General features: G+C 35.1%; 6 protein-coding genes across 8 annotated transcripts; 4 read left to right on the top strand and 2 right to left on the bottom strand.

Moving 5' to 3' along the window:
- Positions 1-878: 878 nt before the first annotated feature.
- Positions 879-6013, top strand: LOC127241666 (tetraspanin-5-like). Of its 2 annotated transcripts, none has more exons than XM_051260822.1 (3): positions 879-1390; positions 2345-2619; positions 5900-6013. In XM_051260822.1, exons 1-3 carry the CDS (start codon positions 923-925, stop codon positions 5904-5906), a joined length of 750 nt encoding a protein of 249 aa, XP_051116779.1. In that variant the 5' UTR covers positions 879-922; the 3' UTR covers positions 5907-6013. The 2 variants fall into 2 exon arrangements, with proteins under 2 accessions (XP_051116779.1, XP_051116777.1); XM_051260820.1 differs by having other exon boundaries at positions 5880-5937.
- Positions 3808-7933, bottom strand: LOC127241665 (calcium sensing receptor, chloroplastic). The gene is made up of 6 exons (XM_051260819.1): positions 7624-7933; positions 7104-7337; positions 5934-6126; positions 5215-5356; positions 4660-4791; positions 3808-4268 (listed from the first exon to the last, which is right to left on the bottom strand). Exons 1-6 carry the CDS (start codon positions 7876-7878, stop codon positions 3977-3979), a joined length of 1248 nt encoding a protein of 415 aa, XP_051116776.1. The 5' UTR covers positions 7879-7933; the 3' UTR covers positions 3808-3976.
- Positions 7934-8159: 226 nt separating this feature from the next.
- Positions 8160-13582, bottom strand: LOC127241884 (protein ENHANCER OF LHP1 1). Of its 2 annotated transcripts, none has more exons than XM_051261140.1 (12): positions 13235-13582; positions 11445-12547; positions 10976-11152; positions 10730-10843; positions 10504-10608; positions 10247-10396; positions 10108-10163; positions 9930-10029; positions 9726-9842; positions 9516-9642; positions 9296-9426; positions 8160-8726 (listed from the first exon to the last, which is right to left on the bottom strand). In XM_051261140.1, exons 1-12 carry the CDS (start codon positions 13512-13514, stop codon positions 8319-8321), a joined length of 2868 nt encoding a protein of 955 aa, XP_051117097.1. In that variant the 5' UTR covers positions 13515-13582; the 3' UTR covers positions 8160-8318. The 2 variants fall into 2 exon arrangements, with proteins under 2 accessions (XP_051117097.1, XP_051117098.1); XM_051261141.1 differs by having other exon boundaries at positions 10247-10381.
- A 1180-nt stretch (positions 13583-14762) lies between these two features.
- LOC127241723 (stemmadenine O-acetyltransferase-like) lies at positions 14763-16118 on the top strand. Its single transcript, XM_051260894.1, has one exon. The coding sequence runs from the start codon at positions 14850-14852 to the stop codon at positions 16116-16118; it is 1269 nt and encodes a 422-aa protein (XP_051116851.1). The 5' UTR covers positions 14763-14849.
- Positions 16119-19507: 3389 nt separating this feature from the next.
- LOC127241722 (stemmadenine O-acetyltransferase-like) lies at positions 19508-20786 on the top strand. The gene has a single exon (XM_051260893.1). It carries the CDS (start codon positions 19508-19510, stop codon positions 20783-20785), a length of 1278 nt encoding a protein of 425 aa, XP_051116850.1. The 3' UTR covers position 20786.
- A 2507-nt stretch (positions 20787-23293) lies between these two features.
- LOC127241720 (stemmadenine O-acetyltransferase-like) lies at positions 23294-24654 on the top strand. The gene has a single exon (XM_051260892.1). It carries the CDS (start codon positions 23374-23376, stop codon positions 24652-24654), a length of 1281 nt encoding a protein of 426 aa, XP_051116849.1. The 5' UTR covers positions 23294-23373.
- The last annotated feature ends 311 nt before the right edge of the window (positions 24655-24965 follow it).

Here is a 24965-nt window from a genome sequence, read left to right as displayed (position 1 = left end):
GCAATCACTGTTAATTACGTAAAAAGGTTAAATGGAAGATTTGCACATATGGAAAAGACTATGACCAAGAATTTACGATAAAACTGTCAATCCCTGACACTATGAGGATTTCTTTAAAATTTGCAGTTATGACGGAGTCTAAAATTATTACTGTTAGTAATGATTTTATAATTATGAAATTTCTAAATTATTTTACAATTAGAACGCGTTTAGAGCAATCATTGTTAATTACATAAAAAAAAGTTAATAAAATAATACGACATAATTTTTAAATAATTGGGGTTTTATGCATTTTTTATTAACTACAAATAGATTTTATAGTATTTTGCCAAAATTAAATGATAAATAAACAAGTATCAAATGAGATCTTTCCTAAGAAAAAAATTTGTACTCATATAGTTAACCATTTTTATCCTTTTTAACTTTTGATTTTTTTTCATTATTATTTTACACAATTACCATTATTTTTTACGTTTAGAGTAAAAAAATTTATGAAGGGAGTATAAAATATAATATCTAAAAAGAAAATTGAAAACACATACAACCACAACTTGGATAAAAGATAATCACTAATATTTAAACAGACATAGAAAGTAATTTGTAGTTTTGTTATCCAGAATTAATTTGCGATATCCAAAATTAAATGCGATGAAATCAACTCAATAAACCTTACTCGAAAATCCTGAACAATCCGCACCGTCCATATCCCGGGTCCCACCCTTATCCCAATCAACGGAGCAGATCACATCAGGACCTCCACTCCCAGGCGTCCCCAAACCAAACTTCGGTCACCGCCATTCCGGCATTGCCTTTTTCAGTCCCCTTCCCTTCAAAAACCGCTATATTCTCCCTCCGCTCCAAATCCAAAATCCCTAAAATCGATCGAGAAATCGTTTCTCATCAGAGAAATCGAAATCCAGAGATGCTTCGATTGAGCAATGGGATAATCGCGGCGGTGAATGTGGTGATGCTGTTGGTGGCGTGCACGGCGCTCGGATACTCGCTGTGGCTCAACCAGAGGTCGAAATCGCAGTGCGAGAAGACGCTGCGGACGCCGCTGCTGGTGGCGTCCGCCGCCTTGGTGGCGGTGTCGGCGGCGGGGGTAATCGGCGCGTGCTGCAGCGTCTCCTTCTTCATGTGGTTGTACCTGGTGATGGTGTTCGCGCTGATCGTCGGACTGACGGCGTTCACGATCTTCGGAGTGATTGTAACGCACGGGAGGATCGGCGGTGCGGCGGCGGACCACCGGTCGTGGTGGCTCCGGCGGCAGGTGATGAATGAGGAGAATTGGGAGACTATAAGGGCGTGTTTGGAGCGAGTGAATTTGTGCGGCGGAGTTGAAGGAGGGAAGAGTGAGGAGTATTACCACCTTCATTTGTCGCCACTACAGGTAAACATTTCTTCAACTTTCATTTATTTACTTTGAAGCTATTTTATAATAATAATAATAATAATAATAAATGATTTTCTTGGAAATTAAAAATTGAAGACAAAATTGACAATAGACAATTATATAGTATGTAAAACGTAAATGAATATGGAATAATATATATTAAACATAATATTTTTAAAAAATATTATAGATTATTACAATTAAGTAAGTATTTTTTTTTTTAGGGAATTTGAAATTGATTTTTTCTTTTTTTTTTTTTATTTTCTAATAGCAATTGTGGCTCCTACATAAATAAAAAAAAGTAATTACATTTTAATTAGTATTACAACAATGGTGTAACTTATTAAATCAAATTATCCATTCACTTGTGCTATCAAGTTATCAAATACTACTAATATTTTAAAATCGAAATATAAAATTAAACGAATGATGAGATAATATTTTAAATAAAGAAAGATATTATATATTTTAAATAAAGAAAGATATTATATACTCCTTTAGTTGTTGATGATACTTTTTCTTTTTACTTATTTTTTTAGTCTATGTAACTAAAATGTATTTATTTACTAACATCAAAAGGAATGACATGATAGTTTGGGGTGGACTCGTCTTATAGGTTATGGATTCAAATCCTCACAACTCTGAATTTTGCTTGTTATACTTAATATACCTAGAGTGTGACTTGAGGCCTAATTTACAGGTTATTAAATTTAGTCGAAAATTTGCCCAAAGTGTATTATAAGAGTAGCAGTTGTTCCCACTCATAAATATATGTATATATATATATCTATACAAAAGTTAGAAATATCAAAACCATTTAGACACTTTCATTAATCAATATTTTTTAATCTATTATAAAAATCCATATATATACTTCTGTTATTTATACAATGCATTTTCATTCATCCTCTCGTACACACACACTATATATATTTATATACTGTCATGCAGGTGGGGTGTTGCACTCCCCCGAGCAGCGAGTGCCCGAGAGCAAACACAAGCCGGCCAATGCAGGAAGTTAAAGAGCCCGACTGCGCGGTGTGGAGCAAGAACACGGCGCAGAGGTGCCTGAGATGCGAAAAGTGCAAGGCAGCCGTTTTGGAGCGGGTTAGGAGCAAATGGCGGACGCTGGCGGCCATCAACGCCTGCGCGGTGGCCATGGTGAGCTTAGTGTATTTCATCAGCTGCTGTGCAATGAGGAACATACAGAAACACAGCTACACCAGGTTCACAAACTATGACTCTCCTTGATCTCATCTAATTATTCATTATTTCTCATTAATATAAATGATTTTACATATGAGAGTCAAATTAGAGAAAGGTTTTGAGCTATAAACGAGTAAGAGGGTGTTTTATTTAGGTTTGTGATTTTTGTTGTTTTATGTTTGTATATGATGATGATGATGATGACGAATGACCCTAGTTTTTGCCTAATTCTTCTTAATCTCATTCTTAAAAATAAAAAAATAAAATAATAAATAAAATAATAATAATAATAATAATAATAATATTCTCTCTGTCTTTGTAAAACTGTGCTCCTTTTTTGTCTGATCTTTTAAAAATATTTTTATTTTTTAATTAATAAAAAATTATATTATTTTTTTGGGTACTCTCTTACTATAAAAATAAAAAAGAACCAAAAGTGCATATTCCTACAGTGCCAAAAAAGATAGTCCAATTTTTGGAATGAGGAGGGAGTATATTTTTGTTGCATGTTACAAATTTTATTTATGTGTTCTATTTGCCATTTCAAAGTTTTGATTTGATGGAGGGTGCTTAGCATTATGTTTGATTAACTTTAGCTAGTCCTGAGTTATTTCATTATAAGACACTAATAGAAATATTTGTCATTTTTCGGTGACTGTACTATATATTAATATAATAATTGAGAGTCAAAGATCGAATGTAGTATTGTATTGCTATTAACATGTGTTGTTAGTAATATATTATATATATATATATTAGTATATCGTTTGTTGATGATGATTACATGTATTATCCGTTCATATGATATATTTGTATTATGCATATATATATATATTACAGTATTTAACAAAGTTCTTAGTCTATTGAACGTCCCAATTCTAAAATAAATTCATCCAAATTATATCAAATAATATTGTGGCACCATTCCTTCTACTCTACTCACCAAAAACTACCTTTCAAATGAATCTAATTCAAGAATTGTGTTGAAAATATATAATGTACATATTGCCTACCTAGCTACTAGGTGGATGTTTTACAACCGTCTTCTCCACCGCCTACAAAGGACAATTGTTATGGATACTGAGAATGAATGGAATTGATGGTGAAATAAAATCTCTTTCATTACTTATTATTTACTCCAGGATACATCCATACATATATATTATATGCATATATGTTAAACACTTAACCTATATTACACACGCATAGATATATATATATATATATTATACTTAACAATATTATATTATTATTATTACATAACAAATTGCACATTCATCAATCACAAACCATAAACATAAAACTTAATAGTAAAATTAACTGCATAAAAATAAAATAAATAAAAAAGTTATTTAATAAGAACACAAGTGTGGTACCTTAATCCGAGCCTCCAGGAAGCAGCTTGGCTGGGCTTGGTGTAGCCGTCCCGAGCCGTCGGCCAGTCGTACCCGAAGCCGGGCTACGCGAGCCAAGCCGACCACCTGCAGCTGTACCAGAAATAACGCGTGAAGGCGATATAACTTCAGCAAAAGATACGTTATACGAATCTGCACCCAGGCGGCTCTGCAGCCACCCTTTGCCTCCAGAGAAGCCATCAGCCACAACAAAGGTGTTCTTAAACCCGAGCTTCGTCAGTGTTCTTGCAACTGTTTTAGCTGAATCTGCATACCTGAATAGGTTGTAATAAGAGTAGTATGTTAAAACTAGAAACTTTGTAATGTAAGTAGTGAAGCAATGGGGAAAATTGCAAAAAATATCTCCAATGTATACCCCATTTTCACTTTTGTCCTATATTTATCTTGCTGACAAAATATATTCCACATGTTTGCAATAATCGCTATTTTTATCATTTAGCCCCAGATAGCCGCACATAGTATGAACATCACACGCAGCCAAAGGACATAAATAACGACTTTTGCAAACATGTAGGATATATTTTGTCATACAGGACAATAGGATATACATGGGGATATTTTCGCAATTTTCTCGATAAGTGTAGGTATGTAAGAAGTTTGTGGCCCGGCGATTATTGTAGGTAGACAACAAGATAAGGGGTTTACGAGTCTAGTATCACGATGTTGGATCCCTTGTTTATGTTTTTGAGATAAGAGATCTTCGTTGCAAGCAGTTCTGTTTCGACTTTCTTGACATTTCCGACCAGGCTTTTCAGTTTGTTAGGTAACTCTTCTAACCTGTAGCAGAAAAGAAGGATATATGAAAGATGCTAAGAAAGGAAATATCACCATATATATTATTAATGGAGGCGATTTATAATGTACTAACGACATATGAATTATAATCTGACAACACATGAAATATAAATAGACAGCACTAGGTATGTATTAACGTAATATATATGTAAGAACTGACAGGATATGACAATAGGCCATATAATACATGCTATCGTTGAACTCAGCACATCAAATATATAAAATGTGAACTTAGAGTACATAACTTCAATTAACACAATATATAAGATATATATATCTATCTATTTTGCATGTGTTGATTAGTTCTAATTAGCCCGATTATTAATAGAGCTTCGAACGGGTTGTGGGGTGGATTTTCATACATTTGGCTCTTTATTTATGGAAATATTGAATGGTTGTACTCACGGGATAGATATCAATTTGTTTTTAGCTTTGTTGGGAAGGCGAGGAACGCCGGCCTTGCCTTTTTCCTTCTCTGGCCGTATGTCGATCATGATGTAATTCTTTGTGGACATAAGATCCAAAGCTTGAGTAGCTGTCAAATCACCTTGAGCATAGCATAGCATCCAAAACAGAAATGAGACACTGAATGTGCAATAATAATAGACACCAAGACTACAAGATAATGTTTCCGATTAAAAATCTAAAAGAAATTTAGCGATAATTTGAGTTTCCTTTTTATGGAAACATATGGCTAAGAGGAGCTACAGTCATATAAGGTGTGTGCAAAGGATGAAAGAAGTTCAATAAGGCCCCGTTTGGTTGGGGTGATTTGAAGTAAATTAAATTCAAATGACCCCTTCAAATTACAAGGGATTTCAAATCCCTCATTTTTAACATTTCAAATATAATTTGTTATACCAAACAACATAGTTAAATTCAAAGTATTTCAAATCTATTTATTTAGAATCCGCCCTCAAATTCAAATTCAAATTTAAATTCAAATCCATCAAACCAAACAGTGCCTAAAAGAAGAGTAGTGTTTCAGTTTTGCCTATTATCTTCGAAAAGCACAGTTAAGTGTTTCTGAAAAACAACAAACATGATATATATAACTCTATTTCTAACAGCAAAATGATCTCTGAGACAGAAAATGAAATGTACCAAGTATGAGGTCTAGTTACCTTGATAACCTCGAAGGCTGAAGGAGATGGCAGAAAATATTGGAGGAATTAAGAAGTACACGATGACTAATGCACCACCGGTCCCCAAAATCACAGCTGGTTCGGCAGATGATATTGTCTGAACAGTAGAGGTAGCTATGGGTTTGGCCTCACCGATCACCCTTGTCGTTTGCTCAGCAGCATCAGCAACTGTCTGAAGTTCAAAACAATCATTACAAATCAATAGGCATGCCTTGTTAAGGTTTCTGAGACTAGTGAAGAAGGAGAAACTTTAAAATGCACAAAAAAATAAACATGTTCTATTGATGGCTCTGTTTTCTTGAGATCAATCAGATTTTGCACAGTTGATCAAAATAATGATCTAACAAAGCTACAGAAGTGATAGATGAGGTGCAGGAAAATGTAGTGTGAATTAGAATAGTTCATCATTCATTCAGCAAACTAATTTGATCATCATTGATATAACGGAAGAAGAATATTACCCGTCGAAGATCAGCGGACCTACCCTACACAAGAATCCCCAATGGCAGTTCTCAGAAATGCAGCAAAACATATTAAAATGCATTCCGGAATGCACATTTGCAGTCAGTTCTCTACATACCTCTAACTCTATGTTTAATTCATCATTATTAAGTCACACTGGTGACTAGAAATCCCAGATTACTGGACAAATACTCATCTGATGTGGTCGGATGAATGGATTGTAGCCAAAATCATAGTGACATAACAACAAATCTTTTTGACTTATTTGAAGAATCTCGTGTTCTAATGGATGGTATGCAATGGAAATAATTTAAAAGGCTAACTTTCTGCCAAGGCCCTGAAATCCTTCTATTTCCACAAAATCTCATATGCTCCCTCCGTCCACAAACTAATGTCCTACTTTCCTATTGTCCTATTTCCTTTTTTTTTTTTGACACAAATTTTAGACTTTTACCCTTCATTCATTTATTAATTTCATCTCTGCCATACAATTCATTAAGGCAAATTTGTCAATTTATAACAAAAATACAATCACCAAACCGTGCAAATATACTTAAATATACTTTAAAACAATAAAAATTGAATGGACGGAGTAATAAATATCAAATAAGCTCATCAAAATTGATCACAGAAGACAATATAGCACTAGTGGTTAGGTGATCTATTTACTCATAGTTATCAGTGTACCTTAGCAGCAGTTATCACTGGCTCGGTGTCGATTCCAGAACTCTGGAGAACTTCTTGAGCTTTCTTAGAAGCCTCAGAAACCACAGGAGATGCAATTTTCACAGCCTGTTCTCCAGCCTGTTTCAGGACAGGCAATGCTGGCTTCACAGCATCTGTCACAACTCCAACCACTTGGCTTGTTGTACTGAAAACTTTCGAACCAAATTCCTGAATCTGATCGATTGTGGACTCCACCTGAAAGTTTCAGAATAACATGAAGTTTATAAGGATAAATTAACAAACACTTGCTAAAAAAATGTGCGAAGGGAAATGCAACGAACATAGCTCCAACAGCAAACCTAACCAACTCTAAGTTCTCAGCATCCAATAAATCATCAATTACGCACCTCAATCACTCGAAATCCATCAATTTCTTCACGGAATTGCAAGGAAAAAAAAAAAAAGGAAAATGCTACATACGCAATTTAATTCTACGGAATGGCATATTTGATGACAATGCGAATCAACTCTTCTTCCAAACCTGACTGAGAGTAGTGACAATCTGCTCTTTGGGAATGGTCACAGCTCTGGCTTCATCAGGAGCAGCAATGGCAGCAAATACATTAAAAGCAGCAGCAGCAGCAGGAGGCAGCGACAAATTGTTCAGTTGATGTTTCGATGATGCACGTCCTTTACAAGGAAGAAGAACAGGCGCCTTCGGTGACTGAGCCAGCTCCGGCGACCGCGGAACCGACGGCGGACGCCCGACGGCCGAAGCACGGAGTGCCATCACCATCAGGCAACCTGAACCACGCTCTCAGTATCGATCGGTTGGCCTAAATTCAACACGTTATCAGAATTCAGAAAGAACGGAAATTGCCTTTTATAGTCCCCGCGGTGGGGTCGAAACGACACGTGGCACAATGACATCATTACACGTGGAATTAAGATAGAGGCGAATTTTGAACGTCAATTACATTATAGTCGTACACTTCGACTTATAAAGTGTGTACTTCTAAAAAAAATTAGTATATATTCGGTTTTTTTTAAAAAAAAAAGTTTAATATATAATTGGAGCTACAACGTTCACATATATTGGGATTACAACAAATTTGAAGCATTTACACAAAACAATCTCAAGAACATAATGTAAGTTTTTGATCTTGTCCTGCTACCATTCGTGACTGAAAAAAGATCTGCATCAAAGGACAAATTATGCATGAATGAGTTCATCATTTACCCTTTATTCACATCAGACTTCTTCATTTTCTTCAGAGAATCGAACAGGGACGGGCTTTCGTCGGTGCTCGACGCCTTCGCGAACGGGTTAGAGGGCCGACGAAAGTTCACCTGGTCGACCTTTCCAATCTTCGTCGTTTCTGCTGCACCATTGTTGCTCAACTTTGTAGCAGCACTAGTCTTCGGACAAGTTTGATCTACTTCGACTTTCATCGACCCCTCAGGATCTCGTTTCCTTGTCATAAACGCATTTGCCGTCGTCTGGATTGACGAGGGAGGCTTTGTGCTTTCCGATCTTTCTTTGGTTTTGGGCGGTGAAGTAAGTTTTTCGGATTTGACGGGAATGTTGGATTTGCTGCTGCTGGGGAGCATCGCGTCGCCTCGATTTTCTTTCAGCAACTTTTCCTGTAATAGAAAAGCAAGAATTGCATGTCGAAAGATGAATTAAATATGACAGGAGCTCCATTTCGATGAAGATCAGGTTAACTTGAGAATAGAGCTGTTAACGAATCGAATCGAGCCGAGCCGTGCCGAATTTTAAAATGTTCGTGTTCGTTCGTTAACTTTCGCGAACAAAGATCGTGCTCGTTCATTAAACTTTCAAACTCCGCTCATTAAGAATTTTTATTGTCGTGTTCGGCTCATTTAAGCTCAATTAAGCTCGTTCAAACTAGTTTGTCTCAACTTTTTTTTAATTTATATAAAAATTAAAAAAAAATTAAAATTATTTTATTTATTTATTTTAAATTGATATTTTATTTATTTGTAAATTATAATTTGATATGTATATACAATATTTATAATAAATATATTTTTTTAACGAACATTCGTAAACAAAGCTCGAGCTCGTTTGTTAACCAAATGAACCTGTTTATATTATTCGGTTCGACTCGTTAACGTTCGCAAACGAGTTTTAACCGAGCCGAGTTCACGAACGGCTCGGTTCGTTTAACAGCTCTACTTGAGAGTCTCACCTCAAGTATAGTGTTGAAATGCTCCGCCAGATTCGGTAGCTTTAGCGCCGTGACGAGTTTAATGGCTCCTCGAACCGATTTTTCTAGCGACAGAAGCTTCACTAGCTCCGTGGCTCTCACAAGTTTGTCGCCTGTAATAAAGCACAATCGTATAGGTTGAAATGAAATAAATTGTCGGGTTTTTTTACCAACATAGTAGAGAAAAATATCGGCCATTTACCATTGCAGCAAGATGCAATGAGCCTCAAGATGCATCTATCCAAAGAAGCTTCCAGATTGAAAGCCTCGTCATCGAGTGAGGCAGTGTCGAGACCAGAAGCTGCTCGTTCTTCCATGCTTCGCTGAATCTGAGAAAATGAAAGTCGAAAGGGGTATGTTTATGGCTACGCCATTGACAGCAAAGAGTGAATTAATTAACAGGGAAGCTTGCCTGGGAGAGATGCATGTTGAGCATTATAAATTCGTTCTCGAGGCTGTCTGCGCCGAGGTCCGATGAAGCGAGAGGGAATGACAGGTCGAGCAAGGTGAGGACAGGTTTCGGTGCAGACTGAAAAGTCGTGACCGAATATGAAATCGCTGTGACATGTAAAGTGATGGTTCGAAACAACAAATGCCTGTAGGAGGAAAGCTGTACCTGTGGGAAGGTTTCGGGAGATTTGCAGACGACGCAGAATAATTTGGAGGAGTTCAATCCCACAATCCAGTAATTTTCTTGCTTCTGTAGTTTACTGGAGCTGTCGAATCGATTTCGAATGTAAAATTGTCGAGATGTACATGGATCAAACGCAGTAATTTAAAATCATTGGTGTTACCTGAAGAGCGGGAGCCAACTACCGCCATATTGATTCGAAAAGATTCTCAAAACACCCTAAATTCATGTTAGTATGATACTCGAATCACATTTCGAGAAAAGAAAAGGTTTGATGTATGAAAAAAGGTTTAAATTTGCACCTTCGAATCGTATGAACTTAGTTGGCCTTCCTCGCTGAATCCAAACCACGTTAAACACGATCCAGGGGTCAATGGCACTTTTCCTCGAAAAGTCTGAGCTCCATGAAGAACATTGAATACTCTAAATTCGAGCATCTGTAATCCATAGTGCTATTAAGCTTTCATCAAAACTTAAATAGGGAATTCATAGATAACAGTGATTTGCCAAGTTTTCACGGATCGTCACAAATATATATATATATATATATGTATGATACCTGCTCATCTGAGGGCAGAGGAGGGGAAATGTGTGTGATGACAGCCAGCTCATCTTTGTACCCAGTGGCTGTGACTACTGGTCCGTCGAGGGAAAGAATGTGCCGCTAATGCATCAAATCAAGAAATTATAACATAAAATGGCATTCAGACAATTAAGAATTGAATGAATTAAGTAAAATATGTATAGGGTTGAACTTTAGAACTCAAGATTGGATTTCTACAGACCTGCAAACCACCTTGGGTGAAGATTCGAAGAAAGTTGAGGCTTGTAACAGCGGCAACCCAAGCGCTGCCGAGTGCTACGGCTCTAACTTCTTCCCCTTCGAATCGCATAGACCACTAATTTGAACAAGGAAATAAGCATCAGCTACAACAAGTTAATGCATATGAGCAAAAATGAAACTAATTTAAATCTATAAGAATGCTGCAAGAAATGTTTAGCCATGAAAGGAAATGATGAAGATGACTGACCTCACTGTTGTTTGCCCAGCTACTGAAGGGTCGATACATTAGAGTGCTCATACTCTTCTCGCCTTTGCATGGGTTGGCAAATACACTTCCAACTTCGTTTAGAGAAGCCATTGTGAAGCCATAGTGATCAGTCATTGCCGGAACACGTGGACCAGTGCTGGTATCGTGGAAGTCTATCTGCAGTTCAGTTACATATTATTATTTATTAGAGAACTGTGTCGAGAAAGTATAATCTAATGGCAAAGAAAGAACTTGCAACGATATCTTCACTCTCGCTTTATCGCCAAAATAGACATTGTTTGTTTATTGGATATGAAATATCAGAAATCAGCCATGGATCTTCTGGTTTGGTATTTTTAGCTCACTCCAACTTCAACCATTTTCAAATAAGTTAAATAACTCGATATAAAAAATGCATCGATGTTTCATCAGGAAAGAGAAAATTAAAATGCAATGAATAAGTAGGTACCTCTATGTGGGAATATCCATCATGTTCCATTGTGGTTATACTTCCTAGCATATTGTAACACATAAAGTGTCTCTTCCCAGGCTGTGCAGGAGTCGATCCAGGTTGAAAAGCTTCTTGCATTTTTATACCGGCAGCTACCATCACATTTCTAGATCCACTCTTTCCATTAGTATTGTCTTTATGACCATTAGAGGCCTTTTTTCGATGTTCAACTTTTGGAACATTCTCCAGCTCATCACCAATGTCTTCTTCCCATTCTTCATCATACTTGGCGCGTTTACGCAATCTTTTCCTGCCCGATGACTCAAATTCACCATAGCTATCTTCATTAAGATCACTAAAATTACCAGATGCGCTAGGTTCACCTTCCTCATCAAATAAGAGGACCCCATTGCTGTTCTTCGACTGTAAACCAGGAATATCTTCAGTAGGCGATTTCATAGTCAGAGGTACAGCTGAGTCCCAAACACCGTACTTCCCCATAACATCAATGATTGCTATTGCATTGCCGTGAGGCTTCCATGCCATACAAGATATGCATTCGCTAAATTTCTGTCTCTCAATGTCCTGCTTCTTTTGAACATCCCAGATAAGAATCTGTTTGTCTGTGCCAGAAGTAGCCATATACTTCCCATTAGGCGACCAAGATAAGAAGCAAACAGGCTGTGAATGATCCCCTCGAAGAGAAAACAGCTTTTCAGCAGTGTCGCGGTCGTATAACACCACATCATTTTTCCTACCTGGTGCTGCTAACATTTCTGCATCCGGACTCCATGCAAGTATGTTCAATAATAAAACATCAACGCCATTGTCAGGAGCTACAGCTTTAAGAACATGCAGTGTGCTTCCGGAGAAAAGTTCCCAGTAAATGATAGTTCCTTCTGAATCAAGCGACGCCAAGTATTCACCTTTAGGATCAAAAGCCAAGCTAGTGACAGGTCCCTTATGCCCTTTAAGAACCCTTGCTATGGTTCCATCGATAGTATTGACAAGCTTAATGTCCTCATCATCGCCACCAGCAGCCAAGATTGCTCCCGACTTGTTGAAAGCAACAGCACGAATGGGCAATGTGAATCTAGTGATATTAGACTCAAACTCTCCTCCTACACATTACCCAGAGTAGCACCATGAGCACAACAATTCAAAATACCGTATAGTCCGGTTATATTACATACATATGGGAATGAATTATCAAAGTCTAATGGCTTGATGTACTTAGGAACAAACATCCATCAACCAAGCTAAAATTCATTTGTTGTAGATCCTCACTGCTAAACAATATCTCAAGATGAACTCTACCTTTATTCTTAAAGGGAACACGACGAATAATGAGTTGTTCCTGCTCTGCTCTTTGACCTTGTATTGGGTGTGTAATGGATATTTTCAACATTATATTTTCTCCCTAAAAATCATCGCTTTCAAAACCGCTTAAGTTTTATATTGAAAACACATTCAAGAAGGGTTTTCAAATAAATAAATTTCAAATGTAAAACATCCGAAAACACTAAAACAAGCCAAGATCTACATTACTTCTCGTTTTGAGAACAAAACCAAATCAGTTTCAAAGTGAAGATGAAATAACATTTAATAACTAATAATTTATTAGCTTGTGGCCTCCCAATTCTTGAAACCCCAATCTCATTTTCTCATTATAATTTTTTAAGTTCCAAAGAACCCTAAATTTCACACCAAGAAATTCCATCCACAAAACAAGTAAACAAACACTTCGACACATTCTATAGCACAGTAAAAATCGATCGGAACTGAGAAGCACTGAAAAAGCACGTTACCAGGAAATTTGTAAAGCTTGACAGAATGATCCATCGAACCCGAAGCAAGGCAGGTGGAATTTGGACTGAGGGCCAACGCCGTGACACCCTCGCGGTGATTTCGGAGACACTTGGGCTTGTTCGACGGCGAAGACACATCGTGAATGCAGATCGAATTGTCGGCTGAGGACGCTGTAACAAGGTGGTCGCCACGGGCAGACCAGGCGATGGAGCACATGGCCCCCCGGCCATCGTCGGCGCTCTTGTGCGCTTCCAACAGCTTCATCGTTCGGATCTTCATTCCTGCTTCGCTTGTTAGCTAGGGTTTCAGGAATAATTCCGTCTTCCTCGTGGAAATGGAGGCAAGAAGAAAACTCCAGTAGGGTATGGGATTTGGCGGGAAATTGGGTTCGGAAGGTTTTGGTTTTCGCGGGTTCGGATTCATGGTGCATGTACACCCGGACCCGGTCCATTTGATCGGGTTCAAGTAGGGCCGGACATAACAGGCCTAAACCAGCCGAGGTAGATAAATTAGAAAGGGTTTGGATCGGATCCAAACTAGCAAATCTAGATGGGGCCCATATTAATGTTGGGCTAGAATATAGTAATAAGCCTAAACCATAAACTTGGAGGGAGTTACTTTATTCTACCCAACTCCATATTCAAATAAATTAATTTATTATAGTACAATTAATTTATCAATTAATATCCTATTAATCAATACAATTAGTAATTCTCTAGATGATGATTATAATGATTATGATTAATACTAATAATTATGATTTAATAAAAATAATTATAAATTAATATTAAAATGACTAAATACTTTAATTAAAATTAAAAAAATATTATAACTTATAAATTTTAAAATATAATTAAAGTATATAATTATATTTTTTTTAAAAATAAAAATAAAAAATTATATAAAACAAACGAAAATATAAATAACTGCAATGGGGGAGAGAGTATTAGATACTAAAAATAATGTAATGTAGATATATACTACCAAAATATACTAGATAACAAAGGATACTAGATACTTCTTTTATCATATGAACTTATTTCCATCTAATCCAAAGAAAAGTAGCTAAAATTAATTTTATTTTATTTTATAATAAAAAAATTAGAAAAAAATATTCCCTCCGTCTCAATACAATAGTATTGTTTATCATTTTTATTCGTCTCAAAATAATAGTCTTATTTTCATAAATAACAATATCACCGTAAAACTACCTCTATTTTTTTATTTTTATTGTCACTACTTTTTATATTAATATACTTGTAAGGACAAAAAAGTCTTTTATTTATATTTTTTTACCAACTATAATATTATTTAAATCACGTTCCTGTAATAATTTTTTATTAAAAAAAAACTGAAATAAATTTAAATAACAATTAAATACGAAAAATATGAATAAATTTGGATGAGATATGAAGTACTGTAATGTAATGTTACGCAGATATAAATGGTAATATTGTATTGTATAATCATAATCTAAAGTACTAAATTATCATAACATTGTATTTTTATTAGTAATATCGTGTGAGCAAAGACAAACCATGTAAAGAATAAACAGTATAAAAACGATGACCTGCAAACTGAAATAAAGCAAGAAAGAACTTACAAGTTGCAACAATGGCGAACCGAGTCAAGATCATCTCCAAAGAAACAATCCGGCCGTCGTCTCCGGCGGAGCAGCACATCCGGAAATTTTCGTTTCTCGATCAACTTGCTGTCCCAAACTACATTCCCTTAACATTCTTCTACACAGCTGATCGATCCTGCCAGTTTTCCCCTGCCGATATCATCCTCCGGCTCAAGAAATCCTTGCCCGATGCTCTGACGATGTTCTATCCGATCGCTGGGAGAATTCGAAAAGGCAATCGATTCATCGATTGCAATGACAATGGCGCTGAATTCATCGAAGCTAGGGTTCACAGACAGCTAAGAGACGTTATAGAGAATCCTGATGCGGATGAGCTTAAAGAGTACCTACCTGTGCAGCCAGAGGATCATCATCAACAGGTGGATGGAGCTCTCCTGCTTGTGCAGGCTAATCTCTTCGATTGCGGAGGAATTGCCATGGCGGTTTGCCTGTCGCACAAAGTAGCCGACGGAACTTCGTTGTCGAAGTTTGTGCAAGCTTGGGCGGCGATTAGCCGCGGCGAAGCTGCCGGAGTAGTTGCTCCGAACTTCCATATCCTGGCAGAGCAATTCCCCCCTATAGATCTGCCTGAACCTCATCCGTCGCCGTCAAATGTCATCTCCGGTGAAAAAATCGTGACGAGAAGATTCATCTACAATGAACAGAAATTGGCGTCGCTGAAGGCTGAAATCGCGACGGCGGAAGGATCAACGGTGAAGAATCCGAGCAGAGTGGAGGCTATTTCGGCTTCGATTTGGAGGCATTTCATCGAACGCCATAGGCGCCATGGATGCACGAAGGTCGCGGCGGTTCATTCGGTGAATCTGAGGGCTCGAATGGCGGATTCTCCGCTCCAAGCCTTCGGCAATTGCTACGTGTTAACGCCGGCGTACGTCACCGACGGTGAGCACGAATTGCACCGTCTAGCAGAGCTTCTAAGGAACGCATTCAAAAAAATCGACGGTGAATATGTAGGGGAAATCCAGAGGAGCGGCGGAGGAGAATACCTAACCCTAAGGCAGAGGATAGTGATTATGAAGAAGGAAGGAGCGGCGATGTGCAATTTCAGCAGTTGGTGTGGATTTCCGGTGTACGAGGTGGACTACGGGTGGGGGAAGCCGGCGTGGGTGTGCACGACATTGTTGCCGTTTAAGAACATCGTGATACTGATGAGCAGACCTGAGGGGAGAGGGATCGAGGCGTGGGTTAACATGGTTGAAGACGACGATGGTGGAGACTTGAAAACACTGCAAGCCTAAAGCCTAGCTACTCGCAATGCAATAATAATAATAATAATAATAATAATAATAATGATTAATTAATTTTGAGCTCGCGTGGATGTTTTTCTTTTAATTGAATTTGGATATTTGAATATTGGTTTGAATAATATTCTTTCTGCTCTACTGTGTTCGTGTCCATATTATTGTTTATCTCTATTTCATATCTCATATTATTTTTGTTTATTAAAAATAATTACAACTTTAATTTTATTTTTTAATTTAAAATTTTTTAATTTTAATCTTAATTTATAATTATTTATATTATAATATAATTATTTTAACTAATATATTATTAATTATTTACTAATTATACTTATTTTAAATTTTCGTGTCTATAGTAAACCGGATATGTAATGTGCGACGAAATCTTTGTTGATTCTAAACAAAGTTGGTGAAGGAATTGAAAAAGCCACCTATAGCAAATAGAGCATCATCTTACCACCTTAAGTAGAAAAGTGTCTATAATACACACAATATATAGCTAGCTTGACTGGACCAATCTAAAATAATTTTGTGAATAATGGCTGGACTAATTTGAATATTTTATATTATTAAAATAATTTTGTGAATGATAGTTGATATAAAATTTGATTTGATTGATAATAATAATAATAAAATTCAAGTTAATTCTATAAGTAAAAGAAATGATAAATTCGATTTTACTGTTTCAAGATTCAATCTTTCAGCCAACAAGACCTCCACACAAGTGAGAGCAACCGCAATGGTTGTTCTTTAAAATGTCTCACAAATCCGATGTGTTCAAAAAGTTTTATATCCAAAATAATCAAAATTAAAGAAGAAAGAAAAGAGAGAGAGGAGAGAGAGATGACCCTAGCCTGCAAGAAGTCATGGTCAGATATTTCGATTTTTTTGCCTCATAATTTGTATAATTATTTTTTAGATCCGTTGATGAAAAATCATTAATCTAACCGGGAGACCATAAAAAAGGGAGCCATTGTCGTTGTTCTGTATATGGGGAAGACGAAAAAGGGTAGGGTGTAGGGTAGAGTTTTTCAAATGGTATGTCAATACAGTAATTTTATAAGAAAAATGCTCGGGAATCCGCAGAATGAACACAATCTAAAATTGTATTGTATTCTAAATTTGGTATTAGGTATAATATAATGTACATTATATACTACAAAAAAGATATCGCCGTGAGGTTATGGGTTCAAACCCCCGACGCCTCAGGTCATCTGTCACACATGGTTCGCCTAGTGTGACTTGCATGTCAGGTCTAGTTTGCAAGGTATTAAGTTTGGTCGGAGATTTATCCAGTATGCATTTTCGAATAGCGGCTGCGGATTCCCACGTCATATATAAAAAAAAAATAAATAAATACCCTAAATTTGAGGCGGCTACGACATTATAAAATGTTATCGTACTTTATGTTTTTTTTTATGTTTTTTATTTTTATATAAATACAATGGTTAATTAAGAGAAATAAATTGTTGTTTTGAAGATTAAGTTGTTGCTTTTTTGTTATTTAAGTTGTTTCGTACGTTCAACTGTGTTGAATCTAAAATTTTATGTTCTTAGTTTTGAACTTGCTTTTTTATGTTTAAACTTTGTTTTTTGGGTATTAAATTATTTTGAACTTAAACTTTATTGAACTTAAAATTTTATTTTCTTACTGCTTAAAGTTTGCTAATTTCTAATCAACTATAATCAACACATAAATTGTTCCTACCTAAAATTATAGTGTTGTAACTTTAGTCCTAGATATAATGTTACGTAGATATACTACCAAAATACTCCATCCGTCCACAAACTAATGTCCTACTTTCCTATTTGGGACGTCCAACAACTATTGTCCTATTTACTTTTTTTTAAACACAAATTTTATATTTTTACCCTTCATTCATTTATTCTTTTAATCTCTACCATACACTTAAGGACAAATTTGTCCATTCATAACAAAAAAAACAATCACTTAAAAAAACCGTGCAAATATACTTTAGGACAATTGAAATTGGACGGAGGAAGTAGTATAATGTCATCTAGATATATGCCACCAAATTGATACTCTTTCTATTCCAATTCAATTTTTTATTTTTTTTTTACAATTTTCTTTTACAATTTTCGTCTGTCCCACTCAAAAGTATTCTTTTTATTTTTAAGTAAAATTAATTGTACATTAATACTAAAATATCATTTTAACTTTTATTTAAATTTCAACAATATTATTAAACATACAATTATTTTTTACATAAAATCAAAAAACAAAAATGTAATAATATTTTACACTTACACTGACAACTAAAATACTATTATTTGTTAATGTACTGCAAAATCCAAATATACCCTTTCAAAAGTATAATATAATGTTATCGACTAGGGATAATGTAATATATATATATATATATATATACTACCAAAAGTAAAATATAATGTTATGGACTAGGGATAATGTAATATATATATATATATACTACCAAAAGTATAATATAATATTATGAACTAGGCATAATGTAATATATATAGATACTACAAAAAGTATAATACTCCCTCTGTTTCACAAGGTTATTATTGTTTTTTTCATGTTGATCATTGAATATTAATTATATTATCAATACGTAATACAAATCAAGAAAAAAAAAACAAAAATATATTTATTAGTCTCTTATAATACATATATAATGATATTTTTCGAGTAAATTATTCAAATACAAAAAAAAATTTAATATTAAATATAATGATACAAAAATCAAATGACAACCTTCTTGCGGAACGGAAGGAATACAATGTTATGGACTAGAGATAATTTACTATATATATATATATACTACCAAAAGTATAATATAATGTTATGTTATAATGTTATGTAGATATAAATAATATCATTTTGGTAATATATATCTATATTGCATTATATTTCCTCCGTCTTTTAATAATTTATTCAATTTTTTATTTTGGTCCATCTCTTAACAAAGTATTCATTTTATTTTTTTAGTAATTGTACTTTTTAGTAACGTTAAAAATATCCTTACAATTTACAATATATTATACAAATATCATTATTTTTATATCACACAATAAACTAGATACAAAAAGCGAACGGGTAAATAAATAAGGGCCGGAGGAAGTATTTTGGTTGTATATCTCTACAATAAATACAAAAGGATACTAGTTATAATGTTATATTATAATGTTACTTTGATATGAATACTATAATATTATATTTATTATATTAGTATTGTATAATATTATAATATGTTATAATCTATCTTATAATCTAAGTACTAAATTAGCATATTCCAAAGTTGTAATTTCGTGTAAGCAAAGCCAAACCACGCAAATAATAAACAGTATAAAAACGACGACATGCAAACTAAATTCAAGCAAGAAAGAACTTACAAGTTGCAACAATGGCGAACCGAGTCGAGATCATCTCCAAAGAAATAATCCGGCCGTCGTCTCCAGCGGAGCCGCACATCTGGGAATCGAAATTTTCATTTTTCGATCAAATTGCTGCCCCAATCTACATTCCAATAATATTCTTCTACACAGCTGATCAATCCGACCAGTTTTGCCCCGCTGATTTAATCCTCCGGCTCAAGAAATCCTTGTCCGATGCTCTGACGATGTTCTATCTGATCGCCGGGAGAATTCGAGACGGCAATCGGTTCATCGATTGCAATGACAGTGGCGCCGAATTCATTGAAGCTATGGTTCACAGTCAGTTAAGAGATGTTATAGAAAATCCTGATATGAATGAGCTTAAAGAGTACCTGCCTGTGCAGCCACAGGATCATCCTCAACAGGGGGAAGGAGCTGTCCTGCTTGTGCAGGCTAATCTCTTCGATTGCGGAGGAATTGCCATGGCGGTTTGCCTGTCACACAAAGTAGCCGACGGAACTTCATTGTCGAAGTTTGTGCAAGCTTGGGCGGCTATTAGCCGCGGCGAAGCTGCCGGAGTAGTTGCTCCGAGCTTCCATATCCTGGCGGAGCAATTCCGCCCTATAGATCTGCCTAAACCTGATCTGTCGCCGTCCAAGTTCATCCACCGTGAGAAAATTGTGACGAGAAGATTCGTTTACGATGAACAGAAAGTGGCGTCTTTGAAGGCTGAAATCGCGACGGCGGAAGGATCAACGGTGAAGAATCCGAGCAGAGTGGAGGCTGTTTCGGCTTCGATTTGGAGGCATTTCATCGAACACCATCGCAGCAATGGATGCACGAAGATAGCGGCGTTTCATCCGGTGAATCTGAGGCCTCGAATGGCGGGTTGTCCGCTCCAAGCCTTCGGCAATTGCTGCGTGTTATCGCCGGCGTACGCCGACGGCGACGGAGAGAACAAATTGCACCGTCTAGCAGAGCTTCTGAGGAACTCATTCAGAAAAATCGACGGCGAATATATAGGGGAATTCCAGAGGAGCGGCGGAGGAGAATACCTAACCGAAAGGCAGAGGATGTTGATAATGAAGGAGGAAGGAGCATCGGTGTGCAATTTCAGCAGTTGGTGTGGATTTCCGGTGTACGAGGCGGACTTCGGGTGGGGGAAGCCGGCGTGGGTGTGCACGACGATATTGCCGTTTAAGAACATCGTGGTACTGATGAGCAGAGCAGACGGGAAAGGGATCGAGGCGTGGGTGAACACGCTTGAAGACGACGACGATGGCGACTTGAAAACTCTGGGAGACTAAAAAGCCTACTCGCAATGCAATGCAATAATAATAATAATAATAATAATAATTAATTAATAATAATAATAATAATAATAATATTAATTAATTAATTAATTAATTAATTTTGAGCTCGTGTGATTAAAAAAATGTATAATTAATAAATAATTAAAAAATGTATTAATAAAGATAATTATTGTATAATAGAAATAATTATAAATTAAGATTAAAATTATCCAATAATTTAGGCTAAATTGTATAAAAAGCACATTTGGTTTTACAAAATTGTGCAAAATTCTCATATTTTTAAAACTGCTTCAAACTTCGTATTTCATTAACTTTGCATCTAACTCGGTCATCCTTATCTATCAATTTTTTACTTACTCGCGTTCAAACTACGAATGAATTTTATAATACTTTAGGAGTTTAGAAATAACTATATTTATAACTTTAGGAGTTTAGAAATGAGTATTATGAACTTCATAAACCGATAAATAAGGAGGGCCGATGGGGTTAGATGCAGAGTTCGAGAGAGGTTGATATAATTTTAAAAGCATGGAGAATTTCGTGCAATTCCATGAAACTACGAGTGAATTTTGTGCAATTTAGTCAATAATTCAATCAGAATTAAAAAAAATATATATATATAAATTATAAAATTTAAAATATAATTAAAGTTTATAATAATTTTCTATAAAAAAAATGACAAAAGTGAAAGAAAAAGAGTACTTACTATATACTATGAAAAGAATATGAATACAATAAAACTGAATTGTATTGTAAATTTGGTACTTAGATATAATGTTATGTAGATTATATACTACTAAAAGAATACTAGATTTTATATATTATGAAAATGATAAGAATAGCCTAGGGTTTGTTCGTTTAGAAGAGTTTTATAAATTTTTACTATTTATAAAAAAAAAAATTCAAAAGTTATTCAATCAAAATATTTGCTCTCTCCGTCCCGTCACATATGATCCATTTTTCTTGTTTTACGTCCCACAAAAGATGACTTTTTTTCATTTTTGATAATTTTTTCAATCTTAGACATACTTAACAAATATACTTCAATTTAATTAAACTTTTAACATCTTACACGTAAGATCCACTCAAAACCCCTTTAAATTTTACAAAATTTTATTATCTACAAAATAATATCCATATTGCATATATTTTTTTTAGATATAATCTTAAAATTTTTTAAAATACCAATAATATTATTCATATAAAAAATAATAAACTAATATTATAACTTATTATTAATAATTTACTAATCCACATTACCTAAAAAATCGTGTCCCTAATAAAAAGGGTTCATTACTCGCGGAGGAGGTATTTTTTATTTTTTTATATTATACTAATAATCAATTTTATATTTAAAATATTACATTAACACCCATTTATTGAATTGTCGTAGATTGGGACAACAATTTGATTGAGAAGCAAAAGTTGTTGTTTCTATTATTGAATTGTTGTTTTTGTGATATTTAAATTGTTCTATGTTTAATTAACACATACCCCCTTCTTCACTAAAATTATGTTGTATTGTAACTTTGGTCTCATAAAAATATCTATATTACAGTAGACACGAAAAATTTAGAGAAAATATAATTAATGAATAATTAAAAAATATATTAATGAAAATAATTATTGTGTAATACAAATAATTATAAATTAAAATTAACTAAATATTTAACTAAAATTTCAAAAAAATTAATAATTATAAACTATAAAATTTAAAATGTAACTAAAATGTATAATTATTTTTTTAATAAAAAAAATGAGACAAATTATATAAGAAAGAATAAAATAAAAAAATCGACATTTTATGTAAAACATAAAAAGTATTTAGATATAGAATAATGTTACGCAGGTATATGCAACAAAAATATAATGTTATGTAATTATATACTACCATAATGATATTAGATACTGAAGATAATGTAATGTAGATATATACTAGATAACAAAAGGATAATGTATATAATGATATAGTATGATAATATTCTTTTTATCCCAATTCAAAGTAATATTTTTACTATTTTGTCTGTTCCATTGTCAAAAAGTGTTTTTTTTTTAAAAAAAATAATTATATGCTAATACTATAATATTTTTTAAATTTTTATTTAAATTACAAACATAAAATTACAATTTATATAAAATTAAAAGACAAAAATATTAAAATTTTTTAAATACTTTTATTAACTAATAAAATATTATTATTTTATAATTTAGTACGAAATTACAAAATGTCTATTTCAATTGAGACGAAAGAAATAGTATATATTAGCAAAAGGATATTAGTTACTATAATATTATGTTATAATGCTATGTCTGATGTTTTTTTTTTTCAACAGATATCCGACAAATATTTTTTCAATTTTTTCTTATAATTAATTTTGATATAATAATAATTAATATTCAAATATTACTATTATGATAATATGTTATAATCGATCTTATAATCTAAGTACTAAATTAGCATAACATTGTATTGTAAATTTGTAATATCATTAAGCAAAGACAAACCATGTAAATAATAAACAGTATAAAAACGACGACATGCAAACTAAATTCAAGCAAGAAAGAACTTACATGTTGCAACAATGGCGAACCGAGTCGAGATCATCTCCAAAGAAACAATCCTGCCGTCGTCTCCCGCGGAGCCGCACATCCGGGAATTGAAACTTTCATTTCTCGATCAAATTGCTGTCCCAATCTACACTCCCATAATATACTTCTACACAGATGATCAATCCGACCAATTTTGCCCCACTGACATACTCCTCCGGCTCAAGAAATCCTTGTCCGATGCTCTGACGATATTCTATCCGATCGCGGGGAGAATTCGAGACGGCAATCGATTCATCGATTGCAATGACAATGGCGCCGAATTCATTGAAGCTATGGTTCACAGAAAGCTAGCAGATATTATAGAGAATTGTGATATGGATGAGCTTAGAGAGTACCTGCCTGTGCAGCCACAGGATCATCCTCATCAGGGGGAAGCAACTGTCCTGCTTGTGCAGGCTAACCTCTTCGATTGCGGAGGAATCGCCATGGCGGTTTGCCTGTCGCACAAAGTAGCCGACGGAAATTCGTTGTCGAAATTTGTGCAAGCTTGGGCGGCGATTAGCCGCGGCGAAGCTGCCGGAGTAGTTGCTCCGAACTTCCATGTCCTGGCGGAGCAATTCCGCCCTATAGATCTGCCTGAACCTGATCTGTCGCCGTCCAAGTTCATCTACCGTGAGAAAATTGTGACGAGAAGATTCATTTACGATGATCAGAAATTGGCGTCGTTGAGGGCTGAAATCGCGACGGCGGAAGGATCGAAGGTGAAGGATCCGAGCAGAGTGGAGGCTGTTTCGGCTTCGATTTGGAGGCATTTCATCGAACACCATCGGCGCAATGGATGCAGGACGTTCGCAGCAGTTCATCCGGTGAATCTGAGGCCTCGAATGGCGGATCCTCCGCTCCAAGCCTTCGGCAATTGCTACGTATTATCGCCGGCGTACGTCGCCGACGGTGACGGAGAGCACGAATTGCACCGTCTAGCAGAGCTTCTGAGGAACGCATTCAGAAAAATCGACGGCGAATATATAGGGGAAATCCAGAGGAGCGGCGGAGGAGAATACCAAACCCTAAGGCAGAGCATAGCGATTACGAAGAAGGAAGGAGCATCGGTGTGCAGTTTCAGCAGTTGGTGTGGATTTCCGGTGTACGGGACGGACTTCGGGTGGGGGAAACCGGCGTGGGTGTGCACGACGATATTTCCATTCAAGAACATCGTGATACTGATGAGCAGAGCCGACGGGAAAGGGATCGAGGCGTGGGTTAACATGCTTGAAGACGACGACGATGGCGACTTCAAAACACTGGGAGACTAAAGCCTACTCGCAATGCAATGCAATAATAATAATAATAATATATTTATCTATTTATTTATATTTTAAATTTGAATTTGGATATTTGAAGCTGCGCGTTTTGAGTACCGTTACATTCAAAATTAAAATGGATTGATTTTAATTTCAACGAATTGATTTTTACATGTCTTTTATTTAAATATAAATAATAAAAATTTAAATTGGATGTTATTTTTTTTTAATACTCATAAAATTTATTAAATACAAATATATATTTAATCAATCTGTTCACACGTGTAGATGAATTTATTCTTTTAGTGTGGTACGAGAACTAT

Source organism: Andrographis paniculata, unplaced genomic scaffold (genome assembly GCF_009805555.1).
Source record: "Andrographis paniculata isolate CXL003 unplaced genomic scaffold, ASM980555v1 Contig83END, whole genome shotgun sequence".
Classification (NCBI taxonomy): Eukaryota; Viridiplantae; Streptophyta; class Magnoliopsida; order Lamiales; family Acanthaceae; genus Andrographis; species Andrographis paniculata.
The sequence above is the reverse complement of the archived record's forward strand: the minus strand, read 5'-3'. Positions and strand labels throughout refer to the sequence as shown.

Coding starts and splice junctions, on each gene's coding strand:
- LOC127241666 (XM_051260820.1), top strand. CDS start 923: ATGCTTCGATTGAGCAATGGGATAATCGCGGCGGTGAATGTGGTGATG. Junction 1,391..2,344: donor TTCATTTGTCGCCACTACAG/GTAAACATTTCT, acceptor ACTGTCATGCAG/GTGGGGTGTTGCACTCCCCC. Junction 2,620..5,879: donor CAGAAACACAGCTACACCAG/GTTCACAAACTA, acceptor TATTTCTAACAG/CAAAATGATCTCTGAGACAG.
- LOC127241665 (XM_051260819.1), bottom strand. CDS start 7,878: ATGGTGATGGCACTCCGTGCTTCGGCCGTCGGGCGTCCGCCGTCGGTT. Junction 6,127..7,103: donor CAGTGATAACTGCTGCTAAG/GTACACTGATAA, acceptor TTTGAACTTCAG/ACAGTTGCTGATGCTGCTGA. Junction 4,269..4,659: donor AACATCGTGATACTAGACTC/GTAAACCCCTTA, acceptor CAACCTATTCAG/GTATGCAGATTCAGCTAAAA.
- LOC127241884 (XM_051261140.1), bottom strand. CDS start 13,514: ATGAAGATCCGAACGATGAAGCTGTTGGAAGCGCACAAGAGCGCCGAC. Junction 10,609..10,729: donor TCACCCAAGGTGGTTTGCAG/GTCTGTAGAAAT, acceptor TTGATGCATTAG/CGGCACATTCTTTCCCTCGA. Junction 10,030..10,107: donor AGTTGGCTCCCGCTCTTCAG/GTAACACCAATG, acceptor TCGATTCGACAG/CTCCAGTAAACTACAGAAGC.
- LOC127241723 (XM_051260894.1), top strand. CDS start 14,850: ATGGCGAACCGAGTCAAGATCATCTCCAAAGAAACAATCCGGCCGTCG.
- LOC127241722 (XM_051260893.1), top strand. CDS start 19,508: ATGGCGAACCGAGTCGAGATCATCTCCAAAGAAATAATCCGGCCGTCG.
- LOC127241720 (XM_051260892.1), top strand. CDS start 23,374: ATGGCGAACCGAGTCGAGATCATCTCCAAAGAAACAATCCTGCCGTCG.